The 20,023-nt window shown below is 44.0% G+C and overlaps 2 protein-coding genes, 2 non-coding genes and 1 pseudogene across 5 annotated transcripts in view; 3 read left to right on the top strand and 2 right to left on the bottom strand.

Moving 5' to 3' along the window:
- Rhoa (ras homolog family member A) overlaps nt 1-13,025 on the top strand; it is a 42,208-nt gene extending 29,183 nt beyond the window's left edge. Inside the window, exons 3-6 of the mRNA XM_074059389.1 lie at nt 1,799-1,956; nt 6,079-6,199; nt 10,766-10,896; nt 11,784-13,025. Of these exons, the coding sequence (XP_073915490.1) occupies nt 1,801-1,956; nt 6,079-6,199; nt 10,766-10,896; nt 11,784-11,957 (582 nt within the window). The 5' untranslated portion in view covers nt 1,799-1,800 and the 3' untranslated portion in view covers nt 11,958-13,025. The remainder of the gene's footprint in view (nt 1-1,798; nt 1,957-6,078; nt 6,200-10,765; nt 10,897-11,783) is intronic.
- On the bottom strand, nt 2,417-2,732 carry LOC141418534 (large ribosomal subunit protein P1 pseudogene; annotated as a pseudogene).
- On the top strand, nt 9,357-9,483 carry LOC141418693 (small nucleolar RNA SNORA31). Its single transcript, XR_012443350.1, has one exon. It is a non-coding gene; the product is annotated as a small nucleolar RNA SNORA31 (small nucleolar RNA).
- A 1,010-nt stretch (nt 13,026-14,035) lies between the features above and the next one.
- On the top strand, nt 14,036-15,150 carry Gpx1 (glutathione peroxidase 1). 2 transcript variants are annotated; one of them, XM_020181722.2, is made up of 2 exons: nt 14,036-14,345; nt 14,584-15,150. In XM_020181722.2, exons 1-2 carry the CDS (start codon nt 14,100-14,102, stop codon nt 14,842-14,844), a joined length of 507 nt encoding a protein of 168 aa, XP_020037311.1. In that variant the 5' UTR covers nt 14,036-14,099; the 3' UTR covers nt 14,845-15,150. The 2 variants fall into 2 exon arrangements, with proteins under 2 accessions (XP_020037311.1, XP_020037310.1); XM_020181721.2 differs by having other exon boundaries at nt 14,040-14,345; nt 14,603-15,150.
- A 3,743-nt stretch (nt 15,151-18,893) lies between these two features.
- On the bottom strand, nt 18,894-19,000 carry LOC141418656 (U6 spliceosomal RNA). Its single transcript, XR_012443323.1, has one exon. It is a non-coding gene; the product is annotated as a U6 spliceosomal RNA (small nuclear RNA).
- Between the last annotated feature and the right edge of the window lie 1,023 nt (nt 19,001-20,023).

Here is a 20,023-nt window from a genome sequence, read left to right as displayed (position 1 = left end):
ATTCCCCCTATTTCCTTTTTAAAAATGTATTTACTTATTTTGGTGGTACTGAGGTTTGAATTCAGGGCCCTGTGCTTGCTAGGGAAGTGCTCTACCACTTCAGCTATGCCCTGAGCTTTAGTTATTTTTCAGGTGGGACCTTGAATTTTGAGTTTTTGTTTGGTGCTTTTTTTGCAGGGCACCGGTGGGGCGGGGAGTGGGGTACTGGAGGGTTGAACTCATGGCCTCACACTTGCTAGGTGGGCACTTAAACCATGTCACCATGGGGTTTTTTGTTTTTGTTTTTTTTTTTTCCTTCCAGTGCTGGGGATTGAACCCAGGTTCTTGCACATGCTAGGCACGCACTTTATCACTGCTCAGTCCAGTATTAGTTATTTTTGAGGTAGGATCTGACCACAGTCCTTCTATTTGTGCTTCTTGTATAGCTGGGATGATAAGCACGTACCACAATGTGCAACTGTTTATGAGATGGGGTCTTGTGAACTTTTTGCCCCAGCTGACCTGAAACTGCAGTCCTCCCAAGTAGCTAGGATTATAGGCATCAGTCACCACACCTGGCCTCTAATGTGCAGGTTTTGCAGTTTCAAGTTTTTCACCAAGTGAGCCTGGGCCTCTGTCATCCCAAGTAGCTGGGATGACATGTGTATGCCACCATACTTAGTTTATTGATTGAGATAAGGTTTCACTAACTTTTTTCCTTGGGTTGACCTTGAAGTACAATTTTACCAATCTCTGCCTCTCAAATTGCTGGGAATACAGATGTGTACCACCAGGTCTGGCTCAAACATGACTTTCAAACACTATTGCAAACAGTATTCTCAAATTCAACTTTTTTGTGGGGGGGAGCGGGGAGGGGGAGAGGTTTGCAGTTGTGGGCATTGAACCCACAGCCTTGTGCATTATAGGCAAGCACTCTACTACATCTCCAGTCCTTAACCTTACTGTGTCTAAGCTGGCAGTCTTTTGAGTGCTGGGATTACTGGCTTGCTAGGCAGGTGCTCTTATGAGTCATACCACTGGCCTGGTTTTCTGTTGGTTATTTTTTTAAAATAGGGTCACAAACTATTTACATAGTCTGGCCTTAAACCACCGTCCTCCTCATCTCTGTCTCCTGAGTAGCTAGGATTACAGGCGTGAGCCACTGGTGCCTTTCCCAAATTATATATTTGTGGGGTTTTTTGGTGGTACTGGGGCTTGAGTTTAGGTTGTCAGGCTTGCTAGGCAGGTGATCCTCTACTTGAGCCACTCTACCAGCCCCGTGAATTCTTGATCTCATTTTTCAGATTATTCATTGCTAAGTTGTAGAAATATAATTGGTTCTTTCATGCAGATCTTGTTTCCTACGAAGTTTATTGTATTGAATATTGTATTATCTATTCTAATAATTTTTAATGAATTTCCTAGGATTTCTCACATAATGGATTACATCATGTGTGAATTGAAACAATTTTACTTCTTCCTTTATAATCTGGGTTTCTTTTTTTTCTTTTTTTACCTAGTTAATTGCCTTGGACCAAACCTTGAATATCATGTTGGAAAAATATAGTAGAAAACAAACCTGGTCTTGTTCCTGATCTTACAGGGAAGGCTATTATTAGTCTTTAACCTTTAAATATAGTTTTAAGTAGCAGTTTCTGGTATATGTATGGCCTTTAGATGCCAAGTATAACAGTGTATTAGAATTTTGAATTTGGTGTGCTGATAGAGGCTTGTGCTTCTTGGTCACAAAAATGTCATAATCTGAGGTTATTTGTGACTTTTTAGGCATTCTGTGTAACACCTTTGTTCTGTGTTTAAGAGATGGCTGCCATCCGGAAGAAACTGGTGATTGTTGGTGATGGAGCTTGTGGCAAAACATGCTTGCTCATAGTCTTCAGCAAGGACCAGTTCCCAGAGGTGTATGTGCCCACGGTGTTTGAGAACTATGTGGCAGATATTGAAGTGGATGGAAAACAGGTGAGTAAATACACTTTCCGTAATAACTGGTGCTGTTTTGCAGGTTAGGCTATTCTTAAAGCCTATAGATAATTAGGCCTTTTTACCTCTTCAGGATACAATATAACAAAAATGTTGGAAAGAGTAATTCATTCTCACACTCCATCTTAGTCCAGTTTGGGTTTTTGTTTTTATTTTATTTTATTATTTATTCAGCACTGGGGTTTGAACTCAGGGCCTACGCCTTGAGCCACTCCACCAGCCCTTTTTTTGTGACGGTTTTATTTTGGAGATAAGGTCTCAAAAACTATTTGTCTGACCTAGCTTCGAGCCATTATCCCCCTGAGTTGGATTATAGGTGTGAGCCACCAACCCCCCCTTGCTTGTTTTTTATTTTTTTGTTCTTTTTGGTTTTATTGGAGACAGGATCTCAAAACCCAGGCTGACCTAGAACTCTTTATTGAATACCTTGCAAAAAGTTTTAGTCAAAAAGACCAAAGTCCATATCATCATCAGACTCTGATTGTTCTTTCCTTGCTTCCACTTCCTTCTCAGCTGGGGCAACAACAGTAGAGGAGGACAGGACCTCCTGCTGGTGCAGCACCACTGCTGGAGTAGAACTCTGGGCCCCTGTATTACAGATGAGGCTTCCTCAGGCCTTTGCAAGCAGGTCAGGCCAAAAAGGTTCAACATTCACACCAGTTGCCTTAATGAGGCTTATCCTCAGTGACAGTGACCTCATCATTGTGCAGAATGAGGGAAGAGTACATGCAGGTATGCTTGGAGACCTAGGTCATAGTGCAGACTGCCAGGCACAGTGCTAGTTGTTAGATGAAGTAAGGTCCTCACTCCAACGCTGCCTTAGCCAGGTTGCAGCTGAGGAAAGAAACTGGCCTAGAATTCTTGATTTTCCTGCTTCATCCTTCTGAATGCTGAATAACAGACATATGCCACCATGCCCCACCAATTTTGTTCACTTTTCAACTGCTATTATTCAGACATCCCCTTATTCATGTGTATTTTACATGGGAAAGCCTTAGTATATGGGCTTTTTCCAAGTTTATGTTTCGAATCTAGTTTAATTCCAGATACCTGAGGTTCAAGAGAATCGTGTTCTTTTTTTTTTTTTGGCAGCACTGAGGATCAAACCCAGGGCTTTGTGCATGCTAGGCAAATGCTCTACTGAGCTACATCCTCAGCCCTCAAGTGAATCTTGGATGCACTTTCTTTTCTGGCAGTACTAGGGGTTGAACTCACGTTCTGCTTGCTAGGCAGGCTTTCTATCACTTGAGCTACTCTACCAGTCTGTGGATGTACTTTCTTAAGAAATTCTGTTACTGTATTTCACCAAATGCTCAAGTACAGATTACTAATTCAAGAGATTGTTATTGGTTATGCTTTTCAAAGGATCTGACATCATCAGTAATTTACCATTTAACAACATCCTCACTTTTTTTTTTTTTTAAATACTGGGCTAGTAATTGAAAGTGTTTGGAAGTAGCAAAGCACCAAAATTGTACCAATACTATGTTTAAAGCCCTCTTTTATTGTTTGTAATCCACTTTATCAAATGCAAAGTGTGCAATGATTGTGCCAGGCATGGTGGCATATATCTATAATCCAAATACTGAGGAGGTGGAGGATTACAAGTTGGAGGCCAGCCTGGACTATATACCAAGACCCTGCCTCAAAAAAAAAAAACTATTTCCAACCCAACAGAATTTTGAGTCCACTTTCAAGGTTGTGGCCCTACTAATGCAGAGTATTGCCAATTCATCCTCAGTTCTCTGCATAGATACTTGGATACAGCTGTTTCTGTGGGCCTAATAGGAAGACTGGTTTCAAATGGTTTTGTGTAGACCGTGCCCAGTCTGTCTGGGTGGAAAAACTGGGTGGAAATGTGCTGAGATCTTTGGGACTGCTGTCACAAAATAGCCCTCTTGTCTAACTTGGATTACTATACCATACATAAAAAGATCTACTGGCTCGAGGGAAGTCAGGTCAGTATTTTCATAGCTTATTTCTCAAAAGCCTAATGAATGTATATTACTGATTTTGTGTTAACATTCCCTCCAAGAGTGATTGTCAGTTGGCTGTATGTCTTTAGCCATCAATGGAAAGGACTTTTCCATCTTTGGCAATATAATTTTGGGAATCATCAGTACCTCTTTTGTCCTTTTTGAAGTAGTATTTGTGCCTGTGCATCCTGCCTACAGGAAATTTACAGAGGTTAACTTAAAACATTGAAGAATGGTCTGTGATTTCTTGAACATAACTGACCCTGGCAAGACAAGGGAATTCCTTATTTAGGAAGAGTCCCCTGAACTAAGGGTACTTGATCTGCAAAAGAGTGTCATAGGTTAGCTGCCCGCTTCATAGCAACTCAGGAGCCCCAAGGTGGGAGAAGGCACTGCCTGGGAATGTTCATCTGACAGTAGAGCCTGGGGATCCTTTCAAGATAATAGGTGATAGTGGTCCCAAGAGGAGGCCCACCCAAAACAGGTCCCTTCTGCCATAAGACAAAGCATGCTGAGTCATTCATCAGGAGCTAATCAGGGATGTGTATTTCTGACTAAACACCCTGGGGCATGGAGGAGGGGGCCAGTACTGTGGAATTTGGCAGGGAGTAAGATCAGACAAGTTGTGAAGATTGGGTACCAGTATCTTAGTTACACATATCACGCTGATGGCATGTATGACCAAAGTGCAGTGAAATTTGCAAAGGTCCTGTGTGATAAAGCCTCTGTAGAGGTTGTGGGAGGAGGAAATCAGCTGTGATCTTTAAGGACAAAATGTTTAGACACACTGGCTGAGTGACTCAATTGGTAAGAGCACCTACCCAGCAAGCATGAGACCCTGAATTCAACCCCCAGTGCCACCAAAAAAAAATTTAGACACTGAAATATGCACTGTGCAAGGTTAGAAGAAGGGTGTTCAGTGTTTCGGAGGAAGGCCCCTTGGCCTCTGAACAGAGGATGTTAAACATCAAAGGGTGATGGTGCTAATGCAACTACTAGCTGCTGGATGATGTGGAAGGGGTGCTCTATCCAGAGCCCAGGCATCAGTCTACCTTCCTGCAACAGCAGTACGAACCAGGTTTCCAGGTGTGAAATGAATATCCCTTAACTTATGTGGTATATTTAGTCAGCCATTCAGACATTTCTTGAGCTGTAAAGACAGTCATAGGCCTTTTCTATTACTTAACACCTGGCATGGTATCTTTTCTTACCCACCAACTCAAAAACAGGCTTGTCTCCATGTTTCTACATTGGGGCAGAATAAGGCACAATGAGAATACATTAAGAAAACTTACTCAACGCTACAATTAACATGGAAGTGCAGGGTTTCTTTTCAAAATACCAATTTCAGTTCTTTTGGATGAAAGTGAATTTTATCAAAACAATGAAAAAAGTGAGCACAGTCTGAAGGCATGATGATTGTCTAGGAAGATGTACAACAGATGTTTTATGAAGTGACTGAAGCATTTTATATCTTGATTAGGGAATTGGGTATATGGATGTGTGTATTTGTAAATCCATAAGTATTCTTTGTAATTAATATCTATGTATGGAATTCTATACAAGTGATAATATAAAAATAATTTTTAAAAGAAAGAAAAGTTACTCAGTCTGGAGATGTAACTCAGTGGTAGAGTACTTGCCTGGCATGCTCAAAGCTCTGGGTTTGATTTCCTGAAGGCAAAAAAGAAGAGTTACCCAGTCTGATATTTAGCTTGTACACCTGGTGGAATGTTATAAATTTGCTATTTTGAGAAATCTTAGCCTAAAATAATTTTAAACATACTGTCTAAATTGGGGTTTGAACTCAGGGCCCCATGCTTGCTAGGCAGGCATCTACCACTTGAGCCACCTTACCAGCCCTTCTTTTTTTGTTGGTATTTTTGAGATAGGGTCTCACTTTTTACTTGGGTTGGCCTTGAACCTCAATCCTTTTGATCTCTACCTCCTGAGTAGCTAAGATTACCTGTGTGAACCACTGGCGCCTGGCTATAGTCTGGTTTGGTTCTCATAAAAATGAATGCTGTATTTCTCTACTCAGGACAATGCTAATAGTACTGTGATGTCATGTTTTTCAAAACACTGGGAAGTGGAATTAACCTTGTACTCATTTTTTCCATCACAGGTAGAGTTGGCTTTGTGGGACACAGCTGGGCAGGAAGATTATGATCGCCTGAGGCCCCTCTCTTACCCAGACACCGATGTTATACTGATGTGTTTCTCCATTGACAGCCCTGATAGTTTAGGTGAGTGACCCTGCTGTCTAATGTTTGTCACTGTCTATTTACATGGCGGACACCTAGTTTCTCATTTCTTTTCCTCACTATAAGTGCCTGAAAAGCAGACATGAGCGTCAGAGAAGTTATCATCAGTGCTCAGAGCCTTGGGATGGTAGAGTGCGGGCTATGCATAGCTTCCTTTTCAGCCTAGATATCTTCAGATTACTGTGGGTATTTTGTTTGTTTGGGTCTGGTTTTGAGACAGGTCTCACTATGTGACTTAAGCTGGTCTGGAACTCCAGATATTCCTGCCCCAATCTCCCAATGCTGTGATTACAAGTGTGTGCCATCACACGTGGTGTATGTTTATTTCTATTTATTTTTAAAAATGTTTGGAGTGCTGGTGATTAAACCCAGGGCCTCACACATGCTAGGCAGATGTTCCCTCACTGAGCTATACTCCTAGCCCTACCTTATAGGTGTGGGGGGCGGGGAGTGGTTTCCAAAATTTTTTGGTGGCCCACATCTTCTTAAATTTTTGTTTTCATTTTATTTTTAATAATTATACATTAGTAATACAAGGGGATATTCATTGTGATAATTCCATACACTCATACAGTGTGCCTCACTGTATATGTGTGTGTGTGTGTGTGTTAGTAGGATTTGAACTCAGGGCTTATACCTTGAACTACTCCACCAGGCTTTTTTCATGAAGGGTTTTTTTCAAGATAGGGTTGCACAAATTTTCCCCAGCCTGGCTTCGAACCTCCATCCTGCTGATATCTGCCTCCTGAGTCACTAGGGTTACAGGTGTGAGCCACTGGTGCCTGAGGCCCACATTTTTTTTTTTTTAATCAGTGTTTCATACTAAACCTGTTGCCTCCCAACATCTAGATTAGTAATTTGCCGTTTGCCAGTAGTGGTATGGGATTTATTGTTATTTTTTCTTTGTTTGGGCAATAGTGGGGATTGTATTCAGGCCTCATGCTTGCTAGGCAGGCATTCTACCAGTTGAGCCACTCTGTCAGCCTTTTTTACATTGGTTCTTTTTTCTTTTTCTTCTTTTTTTTTTTTGGCAGTAGTGGGGTTTGAACTTGGCCTACGCCTTGAGCCACTCCAGCCCTTTTCTGTGAAGGGTTTTGTCAAGATAGGATCTGTCAAACTATCAGCCTGGGTTAGCTTCAAACCATGATCCTCCTGATTTCTGCCTCCTGAGTAACTAGGATTACAGGCATGAGCCACTGGTGCCCGGCTTGCATTGATTACTTTTGAGATAGAGTCTCACTTTATTATACCTGGGCCGGCCTGGACTGAGATCCTCCTATTTGCTTCCCCATGTAGCTGGGATGACAGGTACACAGCAGTGCTGCACCCAGTTATTAGTTGAGTTGAGATTGAAGCTGAAAGCAAAGGTTTAGGTTCTAGGGAAAAATGGAGCTATTTGACATGTCAGGAATATGCATAAGGACTTTATCAAAAAAAAAAAAAAAAATGAACTAAGCCGGGTACTGATGGCTCGTTCCTGTAATTCTGGCTACTTGGAAGGCTGAGATTGGGAGGATTTTGGTTTGAGACCAGTATAAGCAAATAGTTCGTGAGACTCCATCTCCAAAATAACTAGAGCAAAATGGACTGGAGGTGTGGCTCAAGTGGTAGAGTACCTGCTTTACAAGCTGTAAGCCCTGAGTTCAAACTCCTGTCCCACCAAGAACATGTGAAAAAAATAAGAACTAAAAACAAAGCAAAAAAGTGAACTTCATCTAAACCCTATGAGAATGAGGAGGGTTCAGAACCATGGTATAATCTTACAAGGACAAAATACCTTCAAAGCAAAATATTGTTCCTCAATTTTATCTTTTAAGAACATGTCTCCTAGCTGGGCATGGTGACTCACAGCTATAATCCCAGCTCTTCCAAAGGTGGAGGTAGGAGAGTTAAGAGGCCAACCTTGGGGCAAAGGTAGTAAGAAAAAAATAAAAATAAATGGCTGCATCATAACTCAAGTGGTAGAGCCCTTGCCAAGTATGTGGGAGGCCCCAGTGCTACTTTTTTTTTTTTTTTTAAGAGATCATATCTGTTTGGCTTTTAACCTCTGTTTATGTTTATTCGTTATCTGTGACTTCCTGAAGAGGGCATGCCCTAAGGAAGACAGCAAAGGTAGAAAATAGACAAAAAGAGACTAATCTCCCACACACCTAGGGTTAGGGTCTAAGTGTTGAATAATTCTGTATCTTCACTGAATATCACTGAAGGAAAATTTCATAGATAGGCAGATCCCCTCTTTCTGAGCTGACTGAGCTAAAGTTCTTGTTTACCTTCAGGTAGTTGGGGTAAAATCCCATTGATAGTTTGCTCCAATAAATCGTGTTTTAAAAAAAAAAAAAAGTTCCATGAAAGTCAAAAAAGTTAACCGTAGCTCCTTGGAAGGCTGAGATTGGAATCACAGTTTAAGGCCAACACAGGCAAATAGTTTCTACGACTCCCATCTCCCACATAACCAGAACCAGCAATGAATTGGAGCTGTGACTCAAGAGTAGAGCGCTTGCTTTGCAAGCATGAAGCTCTGGGTTCAAACACCAGTCCCACCAAAACAAAAAAAAGGAAAAGAAAAGCTGGCTAGGTGTGATGATATAGCCTATAATCCTAGCTACACAGGAGGCAGAGATTGGAAGGATTAAAGTTCAAAACCAGCCCAGCAAAAATTAATGAGCCCTGTCTCAATAATAAAACTGGAGCAAAAAAGCATGAGACCCTATCTAAAGCATGACTACCTAGCAAGCATGAGGCCTTGAGTTCAAACCCCAGCAACATCCAAAAAAAAAAATTAAAAAAAAAATTCTTTTTTTTTTTTTTTTAAATAACAAGCCGCGTGCATGCTTTGCAAGCATGAGGCCCTGAGTTCAAACCCAGTCTCACCTGTCCCTTCCCCACCTGTCCACCTACTCACACTCAAAAATGACAGCATGGTGTTGAACAGAGGGTAAGTCCCATCTTCTAGTTGATTCAGGAGCTACTTAGAAATTTAAATTATTCTTTTGGCATTTTAAGTTTTGACAATAAATGAAAAAAAAAAAAAAGGCTGGACTTTTCTTTTTTAACTGGTTTTCTTTTTAACTGGTTGGATATTACCCTATGGCACCACGTCTGGCTGTCAGAAAACCAATTGAGTTAAAAATCAGAATCTATGCATCTTTTACAGACCTGAAGCAGTTATGTCTGCTGCTAAGGTTTCCACTGCAGATGCAAGAAAAAAGTGCCCTTGTGCTTTCTGTCTGTCTGTGGCAGCCAAGATTGAGTAAAGGAATACAAACTCACAGTACTGAAGCAAATTAAGTAAACAAGCACTTTGGGATTGGGTTGAGGAGGTTGTGTTTGTTTTTGGCAATACTGGGGTTTGAACTCAGGGGTTTGCACTTGCTAGTCAAGGACTCTACATCTTGAGCCTTGCCTCCAGCCCCCATACTCAGCCCTTTGCATGCATTGACTCAAAGTAACCCTATGTATGCTAAATAGTATTTGTTAGTCCAATTTTAAAAAGTCATCCCTAACCAGGCATGTTGGTGCATGTCTATAATCCCACCATTCAGGAGACTAAGGCAGGAGAATATCCAGTTTAAGTTCAAGTCCAGCCTGAGCTATATAATGAGACCATGTCTCGAAGTAAAAAAAAAAAACAAAAAACCAGGGCTGGCAGAGTGGCTCAAGTGGTAGAGCACCTGCCTAGCAAGTGTGAGTCCCTGCGTTCAAACTCCAATACTGGGGGGTGGGGGGGGTGGGGATTATTCCTGAAACTAAGCTAAGGTGGCATAGGAGGTTGAATTTAGGTCCCTTACCCATCATGATATATGGACAACCTTTCCAAGTTAGTATTATACAGTGTTGGCAACAAGCTATAGCTGATTATCTTTATTTTCAAAGGTATTCTCTTTTTTTTGTACTGGGGCTTGAACTCAGGGCCTCAGGCTTGCTAAGCAGGCACTCTACCACTTGAACCACTCCAGAAGCCCTGTTTTGTGTTGGGTGTTTTCAAAATAGGGTCTCCTGAACTATTTGCCTGGGGCTGCCTTAGAACCGAAAGCCTCCTGATCTCTGCCTCCTGAGTAGCTAGGATTACAGGTAGGGGCCACCAGCACCCACCTTAAAGGTATTCTTGAGCCATCTGTAATATCAGTAACCCACAGGGTGGAGGTCATGTTGTGGGCCCATGAGCAAGGTAGAAAGAGAATGTGGGGACCCTGAGCCAACTGTGGGACTCCTTCTGTATTGGGGTATGAATCATCTGCCAGCAATGACAGGCATGGCCTGTGGGACAGGCAGTACCCTTATTGACACCACCATCTATATTAGATCCTTTGCTCCTCCAGATTGCTAAGTTGGGCCCCACCTCCAGTGGAGCTCAGCAACTTCTGTGGTATTGAAAGAAGCTGGTGGTTTAGTGGGAAAAGGCGTTAGACATTTTGCCGTTGAAATTAGTTGGTTTCCATTTAAATGGTCCAACATACTTCAGAAATGCCTTTGCTTAACTAGGGCTCTTGGAACTTCTTCAAGATGGAATTATAATGTATCCCCAAATTCTGTGCGTTTTTCTTTCAGAAAACATCCCAGAAAAATGGACTCCAGAAGTCAAGCATTTCTGTCCCAACGTGCCCATCATTCTGGTTGGGAATAAGAAGGATCTTCGGAATGATGAGCACACAAGGCGGGAGTTAGCCAAGATGAAGCAGGCATGGTCTGGGGAGGGTTCTGTTTTCCTATAGCATTCTTGAACTTGGGCACCCTGCAGAAACTGTCACAATCCAAGTTGTTTTAGAAGCTCAGAAATCCCTACCTTAGGAGGAGTTGTGTGCTCAAGGAATGCCATCCTAGGAAGGAACCATCTCAACAGTAATTAATATTTCATATGCAGGAGTTTTATCAAGCTGTTGATTTCCCTCTTCAGTTATTACCTGGGTACATATTGAAGAATCAGGAAATTTTAAAGGCAGGAAGTCCAGACAGAAAGCCCTAATGCCGTTACGATAAAATGATGATTGGAAGTAGCATCTTTTGGTCTCTTTCAGAAGCCAGGTGGCCTAATGGCAGGGCTTCCCCAGTACAGAAGTGTTGAGGTCTTTAACCTAGAAGAACCCATGCCTCACTGTCAAGGGCAGGCCCTGTTTCCGTTTGTGGGCATTCTGTCCTTTGTAAAGCTAACTACAGGAAGACCTATAAACTTGCTCTGGATTCATTCCTTCCTTAATTTTCCAGGGCTCTTCTGATTTTTCCCTCCTTCTCTAATTTCCAGAGAAGAGTATGTTTAATAGAGATTTTATTTGGAGGGTGGGAGTGTGCAGTAGAGGGAGGGAGATGATAGCCATTGCATATCAGTTTTAGAAATTCATATAGCAGCTCAAATTTGGGAGTTTGGTGGGTTAAAAAAAAAGTCTTTTAAGCCAGGTTTGGTAGCATGCACCTGTTCTGAGGGGTGAGGTGAGGCAAGAGAATCACTTGAGGCCACTCTAGGCAGCATATTGAGACCCTGTCTTAGAGGAAGGTGAAAGTCTTAGCTGAATTTAAATATATAACTACCTAAGTACTCTTTTAGCTAAAAGCACTCTTTTCTCTTTACCAGGAGCCAGTAAAACCTGAAGAAGGCAGAGATATGGCAAACAGGATTGGTGCTTTTGGGTACATGGAGTGTTCAGCAAAGACCAAAGATGGAGTGAGGGAGGTTTTTGAAATGGCCACGAGAGCTGCTCTGCAAGCCAGACGTGGGAAAAAAAAATCTGGGTGCCTTGTCTTGTGAAACCTTGCTGCAAGCACAGCCCTCATGCGGTTAATTTTGAAGTGCTGTTTATTAATCTTAGTGTATGATTACTGGCCTTTTTCATTTATCTATAATTTACCTAAGATTACAAATCAGAAGTCATCTTGCTACCAGTATTTAGAAGCCAACCATGATTATTAATGATGTCCAAGCCGTCTGACCCGCCAGGGTCCTTCTGACACTGCTCTAACAGCCCTCTCTGCACTCCACCTGATACACCAGGCGCTAATTCAAGGAATTTCTTAACTTCTTGCTTCTTTCTAGAAAGAGAAACAGTTGGTAACTTTTGTGAATTAGGCTGTAACTACTTTTTAACTAACATGTCCTGCCTGTCATGTCAGCTGCAAAGACCTCTGGTGAGTCACCACTTAAGAGCTTTATTCCTTAACAGATTTCATTGGCATAGCTCTGGGTGGGTATCTAGTTTTTTGAAAATGTGCTCAACCAGAAAGGTCCAAGTCCCTGCAGCTGTGGCAGAGTTACTGTTCTGTGGTTTCATGTTAGTTACCTTATAGTTACTGTGTAATTAGTGCCACTTAATGTATGTTACCAAAAATAAATATATCTGCCCCAGACTAGATGTAGTATTTTTTGTATAATTGGATTTCCTAAGACTGATATTTGTCATTCCCACAGAAAGTGTATTGGTTTTTTTTTTTTTTTAAGAGTGTATTTGGAAATAAAGTCAGATGGAAAACTCATTTTTTAAATTCCCGTTTTGTCAATTTCTCTGATAAAATATGTCCATATTACCCCTTTTCAGCCCTGTATATCCCAGTACCCCTCTCCAGAGCTGGGCTTAGTAAAAAGGAATTTGGTTTTACGGCTGAGGCAATTAAACATTTGGCATAGCCCTTCTCACCTGGACCACAGCATCTGGCTCTAATTCACAGTGCTCCTTTCTCACTGTAACCAGGTTCCCTCCCAGAGGAGCCACCAGTTCTCATGGATGGCACTTGGGGTTTTCTCTTCTTTCCAGCTGACTAAACTTTTTTTCTGTACCAGTTAATTTTTTTCCAACTAATAGAATAAAGGCAGTTTTCTAAACTTCCTGTATCCTGGTGTTTGTTTTGCTTTCTCCAGGGCTGGGGGCAGGAAGATGGAAGGATTCAGTCCACCTGGCCTAATTCCTGCAAGGTGCAGAGTACCAGCTGTGTGCTCCCCATCCCCTTACCCTGACCTCTCCTCGAACACACCCACTTGTACTAACCTGGGTCCTCCCAAGAACATGGAAATTATTATCCTATGCCACGTTAAGTTCATAGTAGGAATGGGGTGGGAATGAAGAGTCTGGTGAGGAGATGAAGGAGACACTCTAGACTGAATGTCCTTGCCCCTGGTGAGCTGTTGAGCTCCACTCCAAAAGGATGCGGCAGGGTCTCCTGCACTATGCGTTACAGAAAACCAGAAGGGCGGTGCTCCACCTGTTGCAGAAAGGTAGTAAACCAGGAACCAGACGAGCCTTCCTCAGCAGCCCCAAAATGAAGGGACCAGAGAGAGGGCTGACTGACTTGGAGCTTGGATTTTTTTTATAGCCCTGGCATTGCCCACCCTCTGCCAGTTTACCCTTCAAAAGCATGTAGCCAAGAGAACTTGCCTTGGTAAGCCGCTGTCAACACCATCATTGCACCTGGCGTCTGTAGGACACATTCTTAAGAGAATACAGGTTGGGGGGAACTGTTTGAGCCTGAGCTGCTTCCACAGCTGCAGTCGCCAGCGGCCAGTCTAGGTTGGACCCCACAACCTAATTGGGAAACCTTTGAGAAAGAATCCATAGCCCTCAAGGGCCTCCCTCGGAGGGACAACCGAGGCGAAGGCCTCCAGGCCAGCGCTGCGTTGCCTCGGCCAGACCAGATGTGCCCGTGCGGCTCCACCCGGCTTGGTTGAATCCAGCTTTTCGCCAGGCCGCACCCTCCCGCCTGTCCTCAGCTGGGGGAGGGACAAGGCCCAACGGGGTGGGGGGGGTGGCCGGATGAGGCGGGACCCTCGGGCGGGGAAGGGGCTGAAGGACCGGAAAAATGCAGGCGCCACGTGACCCCACCGCCAACCAGTTATAAGGCGCCTCGGGTGCTCCCTGTTGTGTTAGTTGAGTTCTCCATTCAAGTTGCGCACTTCGACGCCATGTGTGCTGCTCGGCAGGCCGCGGCGGCCCGGTCCACTGTGTACACCTTCTCGGCGCGCCGGCTGGCCTGCGGGAAGCCCTTGAACCTGGGCTCCCTGCAGGGCAAGGTGCTGCTCATCGAGAATGTGGCGTCCCTCTGAGGCACCACCGCCCGGGACTATACGCAGATGAACGAGCTGCAGAGGCGCCTCGGGCCCAGGGGCCTGGTCGTACTCGGCTTCCCGTGCAACCAGTTTGGACATCAGGTGTGCGGGGAGGGTGGGGCGGAGTTGGGCGAGGGTGTGCTTGCTATCGGCAAGAGGTGGACCGGCTGGACAGCTTCAGGCCGGGTTCGCCAAGTGGCGGGCCACCCGCTCGCTTCCCTTCCGGTGCTCGTGGCTGCTGGAATTCAGGCCCGCCCAGGGGTTGTGCAAGGAGGGAGGCATCCTCGTGATTCGTTGAAAAACTGTCTGGCTAGAAGCCCCTGCACGGCCCCTGACCCAGCTGCCCTTCTTTCCCATAGGAGAACGCCGAGAACGAAGAGATTCTGAATTCCCTCAAGTATGTCCGACCTGGTGGCGGGTTCGAGCCCAACTTCACACTGTTCGAGAAGTGCGAAGTGAATGGTGCACAGGCGCATCCACTCTTCGCCTTCCTGCGGGAGGCCCTGCCGGTGCCCAGCGACGACCCCACTGCGTTCATAACCGACCCCAAGTTAATCATCTGGTCTCCGGTGTGCCGCAACGACATTTCCTGGAACTTTGAGAAGTTCCTGGTGGGCCCTGACGGTGTGCCAGTGCGCCGCTACAGCCGTCGCTTCCCGACCATCGATATCCAGCCTGACATTGAAGCCCTGCTGCCCAAGGGTCCCAGATGTGCCTAAGTTGCCTCTCCTGTTCGGGTTTGGTAGTCTCTGGCTGCCCTCTCTTGGGATTTCATCCATGACGGTGTTTCCTCTAAACCTGAATGGAGGACCGCCTGATAATGCAGGAAAATCCCCTGAGATAGGCACTGGTCCTGTCCTAGATCAAGGTCATTTTCACCACTAATAAAGTTCTGAGCATCAGAGAACTGTGTTTGTCCTGTGTCCGTGTCAGGTGGGCATCTTTCCTACAATTTTATTGTCATGGGGTAGGGACCTAGTCCCTAAGTATGAATTTACTGCTCTTTTTTTCTCCATCCTGTGGAATCCATTCTTTCCTATGTGGGAGATCTGGACTCTTGTTCCTGTGTTTTTCCCTCTCCCAGGACCTGCTACAAGGTCATCCTGGAAGAGCTTGTTACAGCAGAGAGTCCTTATTACAAAAAGAGGAACACAGTAGATAAGGGCCGACTAACCCCAATAGTAGGCCTCTTCTTTCTGAGAATTTGCTGGACACTGAAATGACCTTTACAAAGTAACATGGGTCCCACTCACATTCTGGGTCTTCAAATGTTAGGCCTACACAAACCCATTTCACATAGCTGCAGGCTTGTGCAATGAGTTTCCCATTTGCTTTGCTACAGTTTTTCATATTGCTACTCAGTGCTTTTTATTTTTGGTGGTACTGGGATTTGAATTCAGGAGAGGCAGGCACTTTACCATTTGAGCTACATGCCCAGCCCTGCTACCCATTGCTTTTATTTGTTGTCACTGGCCTCACCAGGTTGCTGCCACTCATACAGGCTTGCTGAAGATACAGTACCCACCCCTTAAGTTAAATTTCTTAGAACAGGGATATATCTTAGACGCCAGATGCTGTTCAGGTCCCACCCCTCCATCTATTGATCAAGACAGATTTGGAGTCATTTCCTATCACACTGCTGGGACTTATCACACCTGGGTGCAACTTCTGCTTGGGCAGACAAGGACCCAAAGACATGCTAGCAGAATCACCCACTCCAGAGTGTAGGCCAGAGTTTATGAGATTCCAGCATTTGTGCCCCACATTGGTGACCTCAAGGTCCTTCCTATGTATAAACCACCTCAACTTTCCCTCAGGCCCTAAGCAAAGATATTTGATGTGCGCTTCTCTCTCTTAGGTTGCTAAGGGATAAAGGTCTTCACCCCCAGCTCTGGCTCCCATTTCCTCTTCCCATCCTAATCAGAACTGAATAGGCCTTCTTCCCTCTGGCTGTAAAGCCTTGGTTTCAGCTTTTTTTGTTGCTTTGTTTGATTTTTGAGATGGGGTCTCACTATGTAATCTAGGCTGGTCTCAAATTCCTGATCCTCCTGCCTCATTCAGCCTCCCAAATGCTGGAACTAGTCATCTGCTACCATGCTTGGCTTCCACTCAGCTTTTGAGTCCCCTCTGAGGTAATCCAGGCAGAACTGTGTGCCCTGCCTTGGGGCCTCCATCCTACCTGTGGTCCTCTCAGGACTCCCATGAGCCTTTTTTTTTTCGGGGGGAGGAGAGGGATGGAATGAGGATTTGCTGGGGTTTGAATTGGGTTTGAACTCAGGGCCTCTTGTGCACTGGGCAAAAGCTTTGTCACAGAGCTATATTCCTAGCCCTCCTGAGAGTCTTCACAGCATCTGTGAATGACTAATCTGCTTTCTCAGAGGTTGATTTCCAGACTCACAAGGGCCTGGCCTATAGTAAGCATCAGCATGAATTTGTCAGTACAAAAACCTTCCACTCAAATTGGGCCAGGGATTTTTTTTTTTTTTTTGTGGTGGGGGTGGGGCAGCACTGGGGCCTGATGCTTGCTAAGCAGGTGCTCTTACCACTTGAGCTACTCCACTAGCCCTTTTTTAGGGGTGCATTTTCAAGATAGTGTCTCTCAAACTGTGGGGGCTGGCTTCAAACCTGAATAGCTTATTTGTAGACTTCTAATCTGCTAAAGAGTAGCAACCCATACATCTAAAGCTGGGAATACCCAGGCTCCATTTTCTCTTCACATTTCTCTCCCAAAAGCACTCTGCTCCTTTGGTACAACACTTCTTCTTTTCAGTCCTGTGACATGCTCTGCCAGGTATCTCAGGAAAGCAGAACAATGTTATAATTATTTTAAAAGCATGCTTAGTTCTATGAGGTGGTATAGGATGCTTTGAAAATAAGTAAGATAGGGCAGGGATGTAGCTGAGTTGTAGTGTTTTTGCCTACCATGCACAAGGCCCTGGGTTCAATTCCCAGCACTGCAAGAAAACAAAAAAATTTTTGTCTGAAAATTTTAAAAGATTATTTCATTTTTTGGCAGTACTGGGGTTTGAACTCAGGGCCTCATGCCTGCTAGAAAGATACTCTACCACTTGAGTCACTCCCCCAGCTCTTCTTATTTGAGAATAAATGAAAGGACCTGACACAATACGATCATGCTTGACTTCTGGAGTAAGAGACAGTGAAATTCAAAACCAAAGTCAAGGAATCAGGTCATAGATAGACAGGGAGTATACTGTGTGAGGGCCTGAGATATGAAAGTAGTATATTATTGTTACTATAATTTTGGTGCTAGGGATTGAACCAGGGCTCTCTGCCAGGTTTCTCACACATGCTAAGCACTCACTCTACTACTGAGGAAAATCCCCAGCCCAGAAGGTGGCATTATTGACAAAGATGACAACATAAGGAGGAACGGGTTTGTGTGGGAAGATGGATAAGGTCAGATTCCAATGTGTTACATGGTAGGACAATTGCCCCTATTATTCTCAAGGCCCTGGATTTCATCCCTAGCACCAGAAAACATAAAAAAAGAATGGTGAATTGAATTGGGACAAGTGCTTGTGGATTGAGTACTCAAGGGACAGCCAAAAGACAACCAGAGAGTCATGTGTCGCCTGGGATAAAGCAGGTCCTATTCTGAATTTACAGTGTCCAGGAATCACCTGGGTGCTTAGGAAATTTTCACTTTTTCACACAGCTGCCCATCTCCAGGTGAGCTACTGAATTGGAAGGTCTCATACCTAAGATTCTTGTCAGTGATCTTCCAATCAGACTGTGAAGAGAGGATTCCCATTCCAATTCTCTTCTGCACAGTCACTGCATCCTCAGCCATTATCTGATTAGGCTACTGGATGGGAACCCAGGACTTTCCAAATTGACTTAACCTTATCCCCCAAGGCTATGTGGTGACTCACCCATCCTCACCCACTTGTCTTTTTCTGTTTGTATGTTTGATTTTGAGATAGGATCTCACTATGTAGCTCAGGTTGGTCTAGACCTTGCTATGTAGACCAGGCTGTCCTCAAACTTTCTATCCTGCCTCTGCCTCCCGAATCCTGGGATTACTCAGCAACTTTTTTTCTAGTTAAATTCATGCCTAGCCAGATATGGTGTCTCACACCTGTAATTCCAGCTACACAGAAGTAGGTTGGCAGTATAAAGCCACACTGGGCAAAAAGCACCAGATCCCATTTGAAAAATAAGTAAAGTGAAAAGGGCAGCAGGGGGTGGTGACTCAAGTGGTAGAGCACTTGCTCAGGACCTGAGTTCAAACTCTAATACTGAAAAGAAGAAAAAAATTATTCGTTTTGCTGCCAGGGAAGGGAACTTCTGAGCTCCCACCTGGCTGATCCTTAGTGGGGAATATTCCTCCTAGACCTCAAGCTACTGCCTCCAACTGAGTCTTTTCCAACCCTCTCTTCTTATTATCAGCCTAATAAATCCCTTACATTTTATTTAATTTATTTAATTTATTTATTTTGCAGTACTGGGGTTTGAACTCAGAGCCTCTACCTTGAGCCATTCCATCAGCCCTGTTTTTTTGTGTTGGATTTTTTCCGTGATAGGGTCTCTTGAACTGTTTGCTTGGGCTGGCTTCGAACCTCAATCCTCCTGATCTTTGCCTCCTGAATAGCTAGGATTATAGGTGTGAGGCACCAGTGCCCAGCTTATTTTATTATTTTATGCTTCATGAATTTGCATGTCATCCTTGCACACAAGCTATGCTAATCTTCTCTGTATAGTTCCAATTTTAGTATATGTGCTGCTGAAGAGAGCACTATTTTATTTTATTGACACAGGATGAGCTCAGACTGACCTTGAACTCCAGATCTTTTCTGCCTAAACACCGAAAGTGCTGGGATTACAGACATAGACCATCACATCCATCTTAAATTTTAACTTTTGCAAAATACTCATTAAAAAGTACTGGCTAAAAAGAAAACAAAAAAAAAGAAAAAGAAAAACATTTTTAAAAAAGTACTGGTTAAATATTTCCTCAAGAAAACATAGCATGGAGTTATAAAGAGTAGACCATGGAACTGGGCACCGGTAGCACATGCCTGCAATCCTAGCTACTTGGGAGGCTAAGATCAGAAGGATTGAAGTTTGAGGTCAACCTGGGCAAACAGACCATGAGATCTCATCTCCCAAATAACCAGAGCAAAATGAACTGGAGGTTTGGCTCAAGCAGTAGAGTGTCTACTTTGCAAGTGTGAAGCCCTGAGTTCAAACTCCAGTCCCACCAAAAAAAAAAAAAAAAAAGAACAGACCATAGGGATGAGGGATAAGGATGTAGCTCTGTGGTAGAGCACTTCCTGCATGTTTGAGGCCCTGGTCAGGGAGGGACATGAAGACCACCAAATGTCCTGGCCACTTACTGCTGGAGAATGTTAGTTGTATCCAGGAGCATTGAGACTGACATGGCATGACAGTGATGTACTAAGCAGAGGCTGGCCAGACTTTCCATTATTTATCCTATAGGAGACCTGAGTGTTCCTCCCAGGTCCAGGGTAGCTTTGACCATAAAGAACAGGATCTAAGTACCTAGAACCAGAGCGGTATCTAGGAGCATATGCAGCCTACCCTGGGTGGTATCTTACAGTTCTGCAGATTGTTTACTTTAGAGGGAAGCATGTGGAGGGGAATCTGTGTTCCCTCTACACAGAAAGCTACTTATCCCCAGTATACAACTCTGGAACACTTTTATTTTTGGCAGCACTGGGACTTGAACTCAGGGCTTCACCCTTGATAGGCAAGCTCGCTACCACTTGAGCCATGCCCCCAGCCTGGCAGTATGTAAC

This window comes from Castor canadensis, chromosome 17, assembly GCF_047511655.1.
Source record: "Castor canadensis chromosome 17, mCasCan1.hap1v2, whole genome shotgun sequence".
Taxonomy (NCBI): domain Eukaryota; kingdom Metazoa; phylum Chordata; class Mammalia; order Rodentia; family Castoridae; genus Castor; species Castor canadensis.
The sequence above is the reverse complement of the archived record's forward strand: the minus strand, read 5'-3'. Positions and strand labels throughout refer to the sequence as shown.